General features: G+C 45.4%; 1 protein-coding gene across 1 annotated transcript; it reads left to right on the top strand.

Moving 5' to 3' along the window:
• Positions 1-6,578: 6,578 nt before the first annotated feature.
• LOC139060519 (zinc carboxypeptidase A 1-like) lies at positions 6,579-12,951 on the top strand. Its single transcript, XM_070539704.1, has 10 exons — positions 6,579-8,158; positions 8,253-8,331; positions 8,615-8,748; positions 8,939-9,038; positions 9,509-9,610; positions 10,027-10,236; positions 11,587-11,674; positions 12,034-12,239; positions 12,321-12,405; positions 12,746-12,951. Exons 1-10 carry the CDS (start codon positions 7,080-7,082, stop codon positions 12,949-12,951), a joined length of 2,289 nt encoding a protein of 762 aa, XP_070395805.1. The 5' UTR covers positions 6,579-7,079.

Here is a 12,951-nt window from a genome sequence, read left to right as displayed (position 1 = left end):
GGTCATAAGGCAGCTTCAATCAGTCGCTGGGGCGAATGAAAGTCAAAATACATGCACGGTTTGTGAAGAGAGCTACTTAAATATTACCGATGGCTGTTGAACACACTGCGCTTACTGGTGTCCGTGAATGTGTTACCTTCTTTGAGGAAGTCATGGCACGAAGTGGAACTGTCATCACACTGTCGTACGATGCATTTACAATTTGCATAGTTCATTGTTCTTTCGTGAATCATATATAGTTCATTGTGCAATATATTAGGCTGGACAAGTAACATGTAGTGTCCTGTCTGCAGGCTTTTCTGACAGTTGTTGAGTGGAGGCCATTAGCCCGTACTTGGTTATTCACTGAATGAACTGATGGTTTGAGCCTATGATCCCCTCATGTCTTTAAGATACGCTTGCCCGAAATGATAATGCGGCTCGCCTTAACCCAGATTCGCTGATGGCTTAGTTGACTTCTTCGCTTCAGTCTCACTATGGTTTTGTGTACGCCACTACTAGCGCAGGTGACATAGGTTAAAGTCTTGAGCTTAGTGACCTATGATCTACAGGGTATGCTTAAGTGCACGGCTGTGTTGTGATGCTTCTTTGGCCATGGAGCTCAAAATAATGAGCGTGGTTCGCCCGACAGTATAGAACTTCAGGGCGCTACAAAAGCTACGGGATTCCCACGGGAGCAAACAGCCTGAAGGCAGCTTCCGTCACACGGAAAGTGGCCCGCTTACCTTTCGTAAGAATGTACTGGTGAAAGGCTTCAGTTTAGAGATCCCCATAGATATGTTTCTTCTCTCATTCCTTTTTGTCGCGACGCCAACATCCATGCCCCGTCCCAACTTTGCTGCTTCTATGTGAATGTAAGCTTCTAACGCATTTCCACGACAACCTTTTTCTTTTAGAAGTTTCGACGATGTAGAGAAGAGATTGATACTGCATGCGGTGGACCCTGAAGTGAAATTAAAATTTTCTGTTATTTTAGCGAGTAACTTGGAAACTTTGTTTCATCTATTACGGCTAGCCGTGGCCTTCACCAACCATTTCCCACTTAAAATTGGGCACACCGAATCCTCATGTTGTGCTCGTGGTTAACGAGATGCTCACATGCTCTGTTAACTTGTAATTTTCGTGCCCAACAGAGGCGAGAACTCTGCGCCAAGCTTAGGGCAATGGGGACTCATGCGCTCTCCTTTTGAATGATTCTCGGACCGTGGCCTTATCCGGACATTGTAAGGAGGGCATTGTGTTTTTTGCAGAACTGTTTTGTTACGTGCGACCTCTATAGCCTCAAAGTACTGACAGCGTGTACGCGTTTCAAAACTTCTCATTCTTTTCTTTTTTTTTAATCTCACGCTTAAGCGTCACATTCCATTCTCCTTTATTTGTTTCTATTTCATTCATTTCATATTCATCAGTAGGATGTTTCTTTTATTTGAGATAAGTTTCATCCATTATAATTGCCTTAGACCCTATAGAAGTAAAAAAGAGCAGCGGGAAGGAAATGCTTCCAATCTTTCTACCCGATCCCGCAGACAAACAAGCCTGTCTGTTTTTTTAAACAAAATTTGGAATTTGTGTAAGAAAAAAGAATACCTTTGAAAAAAATATTTTTTTGTTTTGTTTCCGGGGAACATTGCATGAGAGACTAGCAGTATGCACGAATTGTTTTTACATGCATGAAGAACGGCTCTCCCGCAAGCTCTTTTCATTCGGGCCCGTACCGTTTCGCGGTGATCGAGCCTAGTTGTGCGTAGAACTCGCTGCGAGCCAGCGAGCCGCCAATGACGAATATAGCCTCAGCTCGCTAAGCTGAATGACGAGTTCCCGTGCTCTTTTCGATTAAAATGTCCCGCACGTCACACGACTTGGTATTGTCAGCCGAGGCTACGCTGCACAGTCCGCAGCTGCCAAAAGCCTCTAGTTTAACACAGTCCGATATTTTTTATTTACTTTTTGCTTGCATACTACGTGACCTTCCGCACTTCGTAGGTAATTGAGCTCTCAGGCTGTATCGCCAATCGAAAACATTCACCGAGCTTGAGCTCGCGCTCACTCTAGCTGCTCCGCTTATCTCGCGAAATGTCCTGATCTTCAAATATACGCTATAGTATATTTTCACGAACTTACCACAGCCGCCTTTTATTTTTCTAGAGGGAGAAATAAAAAAATTGGGGGTGGGGGGGGGGGTGCCCACGAGAGAAATATGGCATCAATGGGGCCGGGATCTATACCTGATCACTCAAGTTTTCGACGGACAGAATTGACATACAAGACCAAATGAGGGGGGTTAAACTGCGAAGTTGGGTAAAACAAATGTTAATGCGCCCAAGAAAGTCAGGCGGACGTATTGATTGATCGATCGATCGATCGATCGATTGAGTGGAACGTCCCAAATCAACATAGGGGCTATGAGGGACGCTGTATTGGAGGGCTCAGGGTTAAGTTTGGCCACCTGGGGATCTTTAAACAAGCAACCAAAGTGCGCAACTGAAGAGTTTTAGCACTGTGCCATAGCCGGAAAGTGACTGCCACTGCTGAGAGTTGAGCCCGCGTTGTATCAGTGGGTGGATCTGCTCTCGCCAAGGGATTCCTGTAATTCGTATCTCGCTGGTTTCATATGGCACGTCCATAACTTTTGGTGATGCCACTGGCGTTGTTGGCTGCGGCGGAGGTCTGTATGAGAAAAACCAAGACGCCTGTATAACCGTGTAAGTTTTTTCATATGCGTACAAGTCGTAGCCACTGACGTCACCGCACTATATTACCTTAAGAAATGAACGCCCCGTCGATGACAATGGCGCCTTCAAAAGAGCAGGTTTGTCCACCGGAACAGTGAACCGCCTTATACGTGTTAACCTAATTACACTCCACTTCCAGCCTTCAAAGGATTACGCGGTAAGGGACAGCAATGTGATAGCTATTAGATTCGGCGCCATTCGACGCGCGGAACGCTTCCATACGAAGTCGCAGACGTGAAAATCCGCAAGTTGTTAAGATTAACGGGACGCCATACTGCATATAAATCAATGTGGTGTGTTTGGAGTGCGGTTCTTGCATCGTGCCGTCATTGACGTGTTAAACGGGCGGCGAAGCCTGAACGCACAAGTCAGACTGCCGTCGCCGTAGTGACGGAGTCGGAACGCGGACCTTACGATAGTGCGGTCACCTCTGCGCCGTTCTTTTTTTTTTCTTTTGTGTGTGTGTGTGTGAACGCCCCTTTGTCGCCAGTGATAAGGGAGATCTCGCAATGTCGTAAAAGTGACTCTCCGGGAGGGTTCGGAGCTGCCAGCGGAACGTGAGAGGCTGCGTCAACAAGGCATGTTGTTGGGCGAATCGGTTCGTTAAACTAGTACGAAATTATAAAAGAGCGCCCATCAGCACGCGCAAGGGTTGCACTAGTGTTGTCCGCCTTGTCCGTTTTTTTTCTTCATTATGAAATTAAGAAATCACAGTTTTTGCTGGTAATGTCGAATGGCAAGTCTTACCTTAAAGCATACACAAGAACACACGCACACGCACACGCACATGCACACGCACGCACGCACGCATACACATACACACACACACACACACACACACACACACACACACACACACACACACACACACACAAACACAAGTAACTTCGATTAAAGAAATGGCATCAAAGTAGGGCAGGTAGTCTGCTGTTTAAAGCAAAGCTTCTGGGTACTCAAGGTGACATCGTATGTGCGCGAGAAAACACGTTTATACATACCGCGTATAGCGTAGCAACGCCTGAACACAAAAGAGAAAACAAGAAAGAAAGGCGAAAAGCTCAAAACAAGTAAATCAATGCTCTGTGGTGCACTTGATGAGAAAGCTTGTGCCGCAATGTTGACAGCCGTTTATAGGAAGTAAAATTATTTATTAACCGGGTAAGGAAACAAATAATCTTAGACTCACTCCGAAAGTCTTGTTGCATGCATTAAAGTACACAAGGAAGTTCCTAAATTATTTAGTATGAGCGTCTAATTTAGACGCCTGAACGTGCTATACGTGGCGGCGTCATCTATCTATTGCTGATAGTTTATTGAGCAGTGAGAAATAGGAAAAGTATGCAAAAAAATATACAGGGTGTCCCAACTAACTTTAGCCAGAGCTGTAAAATATGCAAATGCCACGAAGCTGGACACAACAAAGTTAATGTTGTTTGCAGTCGCTTGGAAATACTCAACCAATTTTTTATTCTACCTAATTAGATAATAAGTCTTAATTAATTAATCAACTTCCCGAATATTATAATTAGATGAAAAGTGTCAATGAGAAAATTGTGCAGCGACATGAAAAACTCCCGATACAACTTTCTGTTGCTCAATACGTGCTACATAAAAGTATTTTTGCGAGCATGAAAGCAGCCCGTAAATGCACACAATATGGCCGCTCGAATGGCCGCTCGAGTTAATTTGCATGTATTCGCGGGCATCTTTCACATTCGGAAAAACACTTTTATGAAGCACGTATTGCGCAACAGAAAACTGTATCGGGAGTTTTCATGTCGCTCTACAATTTTCTCGTTGACACTTTTAATATAACTATAAGATTCGAGAAATTGATTAATTAATTAGGACTAATTATCCAATTAGGTGGAATGAAAAGATAGTTTGGGTATCTCAAAGCGACTGCAAACAACATTACCTTTGTTCTGTCCAGCTACGTGGTATTTCGCATATTTTTAAACTCTGGCTAAAGTCAGCAGGGACACCCTGTATATGCCAGAGGAAGAATGGTTTTGTGCACCTGTCTCATTTCGCCCTGATTTATCTTTTAATTGAATATACCGTGCCCATACATAGCGATTCCCGTTGCCGTTGTTTTCCCGATCTCGCGCAGCCGCAGCTGGGCACGACTAACGGAAGTCTTGCGCAACTGCACGCCTCCTTCGACGCTTCTCGCGACATGTTTGCGGCGTTAACGGTATCTTGTAAAAAAAGTTGGGCCTATATAGGCATCTCAGTTGGCATTAATATAATTAAATTCTGGGGCTTTTACATGTAAAACCACAACATGATTATGAGGCACGCCGTATTTGGGGACTCCGCATTAATTTTGACCACCTGGGGTTCTTTAACGTGCACCGAATGCACGGTACACGGGCGTTTTTTTTTTTTGTATTTCGTCCTCATGGAAATGCGGCCGCCGCTTCCGGGATTCGATCCCCCGGCCTCGAGCTTGGCAGCGCAATGCCAAAGCCAGTACGCCGCCACGGCGGGTTTTGAAATTATCCTCTCTACATTGAGTAATTAAAGCAGCAAATACGTTGTTATGTTTATGAAACGACACATTTCATAGTAGTATACTCGTATACCTAGATATTTGCACAGCGCCTCTTTACTCCTTCGTTAATCTGGTCTTAGTTACGGCACCTATATAAAAACATATGTGTGCACAAAGATGTAGTGTCTGTCTCCAGTATTCTCCTTAAATCAAATTATGGTCATCGCAGTTATGTCTGAACAGTGCAAGGCTCAATATTTACCTCATCTCGGGCATTTAACGCGAGGCCTGTAATGCTCTTTAATGCGCACCCCGCGATTCATCCCGAATCGTGTGCTTCTGGCATCTGAGGGCTAAGAATACTTCTGATGACTGACACAAGCATTGAGGCGCATGTTCCATACCTTCATATCGACATAACGTTTATTATATAAAATAGGCAAATAGCACTCGTGACTCCGCTAAACTGTGAAGAAATTGAGTGCCGATGAACGTGCGCACAGTAATAATACCTTGATCATGTCAAATGAAGTGTACAGTGAATGCTTGAAGTGTTTGAACATTCACGCGAGACGAGAAGGAAGGCGCTTTCAAAAGACCCATGCAGGAGTCGTGGTCTCCATCTCAGACGGGCACCGGTTTAGCTGCAATTCATACCTCTACTGCGTACCACTCAGCACGTTTTACTATGCAGCGATGTTCATCTGCACATGAGCTTCGACTATGTACTTGGCACACCAATAATTTCGCTCTAGACTGTTGTGGTTTACTGCACGATTATCAAAGAATGCTGAGAACATTAACAAGTGAACTGGCATTGCGGTCACGAATGAGCGAATATTTATGTGCCGGACATAAAATGAGAATAAACAACAGCGCTTCCTGGTCTCTTTAAGGTAAACCCGGTCCTGCGGTGCCAAGAAAAGAAGATGGGAACCTTTAAGATCCTCCTCACGCTGGCGATGGTGACAACGGCGCTCTCGCTGCCGACGCTGCAGACGCCACTGAAGCCGGAAGGAACCCCGGACCGGCTGGCGCAGCCCGTCACCCACGCAAGTCCTGATGTCACTGTCTCTGTCGAACCCAAGTCTTCTGGCGAATCGAAACAGGGAGAACGACTAGAAGGCGTCCGATCAGTGAGCAATGACCCATCTCTGACGACCAAGAAACAGAGTGCGAGTGACGGCTCTGCTGTTCAAGCCACTCAGCACGTCGACACTCATGACACAGCGGGCAAGGACTCCGTTGTTCAGCTTAAAAAGTCAGTAAAGCTGAATAATGATGAAAAGCCCACGTTAGTCAAAGACGAGGCTAAAAGCGATACGAAAGACACTGTTTCCCATGACAAGCCTCTCGAGAGCCCAAAAGTTGAACTCAGCAACGATGCCACAACTGCCAGTCCTTCAGCTGCCACGCCACAAGAGGCTGCAAAGCCGTTGAAGGGAATAATAGAGGATGTGAAAGATTTTGGAGCCCTGAATGACGCTGTTGAACTGCCCAAGGACGTCACCTTGTCTGATGACAACAGCAATACTCATGTAACCAATACTGACGATGGACACAAATCTACCGACAAGGTTGAATCGACGCCTGTGGTAGATGATGTATCAAACACTGAGCTTACGCCAGGGCACCTAGAATCTACGAACACCAACGCTGATGTTACTAAGCAAGGAGAATACGCCGTTACTGAAGATGGCAAAAAGTCGAGCGAGGCTTCTGCTGTGACCCTACATGAGGTCACTACAGTGATATCCGCAACAAATGAAAACCGTCCAGGAAATTGCCACAAAATTAGCAAACGCGAGGACACTAAGCATGAGTATGAAAAAGACACTATAGCTCATGCTATGAGTAACACTGGCAGTCCTAAAACAAAGGCATCCAAGTCAGATATATCAAAGCCCGCACACGTCAAGATGGACGCGCACAAGTCCCCTAAACCACACAGCAAAACTATACAGGAAACTGCTGACGAAATGAAGCCTACAGGCTTTAAGACCTCCAGGGAAATTGCCAGCCCAGATACACCTGAAATAAATGCTCAGGAATTAGACATTGCAGAGGCCAAACAGACACCCGACACAGTTGTGAGCGGTTCCAGCCAAGTGGACCCTTCGACACAAGTTTCACCTGTAGTTTCGCCAGCCTCCGCACCTCAAGCCGCAGTTCCAACATCTGACGCAGAAACACCGTCAACGTCGACCGATAACACCGCCAAAAATCAAACGGCGACTGCAACTGAAAGTGGCGGCGGCTTTAATCCTTTTGGACCGATCAGAAGTGTCTTTCAGCCCATCATTGACGTTGCAGCTTCCGTGAGGGATCAGATACGACCAGTAATCGGAGCTGCACTCTCACCTGTTTTAGGTCCCCTCAGTCCAGGAAAAGGTGGAGCGACTCAAAATGTCTCCGCTACTACGGTTGCGCAACCATCAACATCGGAAGGTAGTGCGACGTCTCCAGCAAACCCCACAGGTGTTGAAGAGCCACACAGGGAAACGCAAACTGTTGTCCCTGCTGAGACAGCTTCATCGACGACTGTTCAGGATAGCGCAGCTCCCGAGGTCAGAACACACGAGACTGGCGCTGAGACGGACGCCAAAACAGTGGCTCTCCCAGCCCTGGAAGCCAATCGCAACGGATCCCAGACCCCGTTGAGCCCATTCCCGGCGCTTTTCGATCCGGTTGCCGCGATCAACCGCTTCACCAAGCCAGCAGTGGACGCTGCTACCAACGTACGTGACCAAGTGCGACCCGCCTTCGAAGCCGCCGTGGCGCCCATCGTTGACGCGCTGAACCCGACCAAGGAAGCGGCAGACTCCAACGCCACAGTCGTTTCTTCTGAGCCGCAGCTGCGGGCATCGGACGACATGACCGAGATCGCGGCCGAAGAGCCGATGCAGCCGCACAAGCGTCGCTACTCCAAGTAAGGAAAATAAAGCGGAAAAAAGGAAGGTCACTTCTCTCTTGTGTGTTGATGAAACATTTCCAGACGCTAACAGTGACATTTCGTTTGACAGTTACAAGCTGTTTACCGTTTACATCGGTAATGACACTACAACCTTGGATGTCATCAGCGCACTCAGAGAAAATACGGAGGTAAGTCGTAACTGCTTGTGTCCGGGTGAAAACAAACAAACAAACATAAAAAGACACGCCGATTATGTCGATGGCTGCTAGAAATGCCGTATTATTAAACAAGTGGCCGCATGTGCGGGTTATGCCTGGCATCACAGTCGCTCCTTACACTCAGCTTTTTTTTTTTTTGACGCTTTATTATTACGCGCGTCTAAGGCGCATGGATTGCTGCGAAAGGAAGCGTGCTCCTTCATATATCAAACAACCACAACTCATTCAGGCTCGACGCTCTGGCTTTTCGCAGGTTGACTTTTGGAGTGCGCCCACACTGAATCGCAATGTGAGCATCCTGATTCCTCCGGGACTGATTGAAAAAGTAGAAAATATACTCAAGAACGCTGGCATAGAGTACCACATCATCACGGACGACATACAACGGTACCACTTCAAGCATACTGATTGAAAACAAACAAAAAAACGTCTGCTAGTTTTTCTATTTCTTTGTTTCACGTAAGGTTCATACTGACCTACACATATACAACTCAACAACGCGAGCAGAATTCTACTAAGCACAATCTATATACATCCACCCACCAGATACCAACTAAACCGGACTTTTCTCCCCTAGGTGGATAGACAGAGAAGAGGAAGAAAATCAGCCTGGTGTTTTTTTAGAACAGAGAGATATAACACACTACGCTTTTGACAAATATCACCGTGTCGAAGAGGTATGTCCAACCTACGATTTACGATGTTTTCAACAAAGTTGTTTTCGAAACAAGGGATGAGCCAACATCTATAAGCATCAATTCATCTCGCAGCTCACGTTCGCGAATTCGACTGAGTGTCAAAAGGCACAAAGGGATATGACCACATATTGGTTACATAGTTCTGAGTGCTTTGAAGAAAAAAAAACTGCTAAAGCGGCAAAAAGGTGCTGGTCTTTAAGTGCCAGCTTCTGTCGCCCGTAGAACATCATGTTCGTTTGCGAAAATTAAGCTGTTTTTGTTAGTGCCACAACTGAAAATAGTGCAATAAACTAATGAAATTAATAGCGTTAATCCAACAAATATACCATTGCTTTCTCTAACTGACCCGTCGCAGAGAGCAAAGGTGTCTACTAGTGAACAACCATGACAAATGGTTGAAGTTTACGATAAAAAGAACACAAACATACGCAATATATTTTTTACTTTAGATAACAGGGTACTTGGACCTCTTGGCACAAAAGCACAGCCACATTGCCACAGTGAGAAATATCGGAATGACCCAGGAAGGAAGGCCGATCAAAGGAGTGATTGTAAGAATACATTTTGTGCTGTCATTTGTAGATCTGGTTTGGTAGAGTTTCACGGCACTTGTGAGACATATTGTTATTCTAGATGACTGCAAGTTGAGTCACCCATCAAATAACAAAATACGTTTCCACAGTTCAGATAGCCTACGGGACCAGGGGGTTATTCTGAATGGACCTTTTTACCCCGATGTTCATTTTATTACCGTCAGTAACCAATATCAGTTTATTTGACTTAGTTGTTGGGTCCCTATTGTTATTTTCAGGGTGTTAAGAGCAGTCAGTTTGTGTGGTGCTTCGTACATAATTGATTACAAGCTTATTAACGTGCCAAGTAACATATTACCTTCGCACTGTCAACCATGTGCATATGTCACGCTTGGCGATGGCTGATTCACCGTTTCGATGCCCTTCTCTGGCAGCTGAGCACCGGAAGTAACCGGCCGGTCCTTTGGTTCGACGGTGGCATCCACGCGCGCGAATGGGTATCACCGGCGTCGCTGCTTTACTTTCTGCACAAAATGACAACGGGCTATGGTTCAGACAGCACCATCACGACGATTTTGCAGACCTTCGACTTCTACATCTTCCCCGTCGTTAATCCCGACGGATATGCGTATACTTTCACGTCGGTAAGGCCTTGTCTCTTACTCAGTGATGTCGCTCCCTCTCCCGCATTCCTCTCACTTCCTCTCACCAAGCATTCCGCTCACGCGTAGTGATTGTGTATGTGTTGGAAATGATCCTCTAGAACACGCCTTTGGTTCTGGCTGCTGCCGCAGCACGTCTGCAACTGTTTCTGTGACCTCAAAAATGTTAGATTTTGTCCACCCAAACGGCTTTGTGTACAAAAAGGAACATTTGCGGGCCCAAACAGCCGTGCCCTGTTTTGGTTCTTTTATACCCGTTTTACTTTATTTTGCCTACCTATTTGCATTTTTTTAACCCGGATATGCGCGTCCCCAAACTTTGGATGCGCAAAATCTAAAATTCCCTCTTATGCAACGCTCTGTAACGCGCTCTCCTGGGCCTGGTGTGTTTTACTTTTGTTGATATGACGTTAAGTTTTGTCTAGCAATTGGTATTTTAAAGATTTTAGGTGTAATTTATCTTTGCAGTTTTGCCGCATTGTAAGGTCAATTTCTTTGACAGCTTCAAAATCAATCTGTTACATCTGTTACGATCTGTTACAACAAAATGAAAATTCTTAGAACAAGTTAGGGGTGTCGAAAAGATTTTCTATACCTAGGGCGGCAGCTTACAAGCTAGTTTTTTTATAAACCACCAAAAAAAGGCAGTAGATAACAAGTTTCCCGCATTGTGAAACCAGCAAGTAGTCCTTGTAGAAGGCTTCGTCTACATCAATCTTGCCACATCGGAGGTCAGAGTGAGGAGCACAGTTTCTCTCAACCTCTGTGACTTTAGAAAAACGAAAGTTCTACAGAGGAGAAACTGTGACTACCGACATGTCTGGCCGCATCCACTGTGGCTTTGAAACTTCTGACAAGGACCATACACCACCAACAGTACGACAACGAAGGTTGGTTGTCACATGCTCCCTCATGCTCCATCGCACTGATGTGACCATAGATGTAGACGCCGTGCTCCAATCGTCCAAAGCGCTATAGGTTCAGAACTTAGAAAACACGAGTTTGAGAAATGCGAACGTTTTTAAAATGTTCGTGTATCCATCCAATAGTGAACACAACAGCAAATAGAACTACTGTATGAAAATAGCCAAAATGTAACTAACTTTCCTAGAAAATTCTGTTTCTGGGGGGACAATACAAGTGGATTCGTTTTTTTTTTCATGCAAAAAAGAATGCACTTTGGTTTTGATTCATGATGTTGCTTTCGCCTGTGCGCGTATAGGTTATTTGAAGTGCAGGCTTATTCGATCATATTCACCCTCGTACACATCGCTTATCGCTAGCACGCCATGTCTTGCAAGCACTCCAGTTTGCTGCGCTGTACGCTTTCAGGATCGCCTTTGGAGAAAAAACAGATCTGGTGGTAGGCGAGGATGCAGAGGTGTCGATCCGAACAGGAACTTTGCTTCAGCTTTCGGAGGTGAGTTGTAATAAGTAATGTGACTCATAAGTTTAATTAAAGCTCAACGCGGTTCCAATCGCATATCTCGGAAAAGACAGCATGTCTACTGCAATTCAGCAGAGTGAAATCTTGATAAGCTCTGCTGGAAATTGCTTTCAGCAGATTGTACATGTATGTGCGTTCCGTCTCATATACGTGATGTGCACTTTCATTGTGGTTCCTTTCCGTAGGGTCTTTCTTTTTCGCCAGAGGAGTTTACCTTTGTTTCATGTTGTTTCTCGAAAAATATTTTTTGTTGAAATTAAGAGTTTCTTATTTGGTTCTTCGTTTATGCTATTCATATTTAGTCATACCAATTTTACCATGGTTCGTTCTAGGGGCTGGAACAAGCGGTCATCCGTGCTCAGATATCTATCGAGGCGGGCAGGCATTTTCTGAGGCTGAAAGTCGTGCCATACGTGACGCCATTCTCGAGCTAGGATCTCGAATCAAAGGGTATGTCACAGTCCACTCGTACAGTCAACTCATCATGGTGCCGTATGGGCACGGCCGTGGCACCTATACCAGGGATTATGCCGACCAGGTATGTCCTCATGCCAACTACTCTTTTCACGTTCTGCCTGTTCCGAACATATAACAGAATGATGCAACATATTTCTTCTAGATGTCAGCAGCACGGGCTGTCTCCAGAGCTATACAGGTCCGTTCTGGTGTATATTATCAAGTGGGAACCATTTCAAGCCTTCTAGGTGAGTAGGAAATTGTAGCGCATTCTGAATAATGGGCTACGACAGCAGCGCGAGAAGGAATTTGAATGAAACCAGTATACCCATTTACTTAAAGTCTGTGCTGAACGAAAGTGGCTGTTTGCGCGCCTCCATGGTTCATGCTGACGAACAGCTAGAACACGAAGAGTAATTGCAAAATTTTGCGACGTGGGAAGGACAATGCATTTCCGGTGTTTGGTTCTATACTTCTAGTTCTTCCAAGCTTTCACGTTCCCGCCTTTGTTGTGTGTGCCCTGGATTTTCATCTCACTTTTATTCGTGTGCGCCTATTACCATGCGGCCATTTTTTTTTCTTTTCCAGGCCCTGCAGCTGGGTCGTCTAGCGATTGGGTCTACGACGGCGCAAAAATCAAATACTCCATAGCTGTCGAATTGAGGGACAAGGGACGCTATGGCTTTTTATTGCCGAATTTCCTCATTGTGCCAACAGCAGACGAAGCATCGGAGGGCTTCAAAGCTCTCGCCAAGTTCATCGCAAGAAGAGAGCTCAACAAGTCAATTTATTAA

Source organism: Dermacentor albipictus, chromosome 1, assembly GCF_038994185.2.
Source record: "Dermacentor albipictus isolate Rhodes 1998 colony chromosome 1, USDA_Dalb.pri_finalv2, whole genome shotgun sequence".
Taxonomy (NCBI): Eukaryota; Metazoa; Arthropoda; class Arachnida; order Ixodida; family Ixodidae; genus Dermacentor; species Dermacentor albipictus.
The sequence above is the reverse complement of the archived record's forward strand: the minus strand, read 5'-3'. Positions and strand labels throughout refer to the sequence as shown.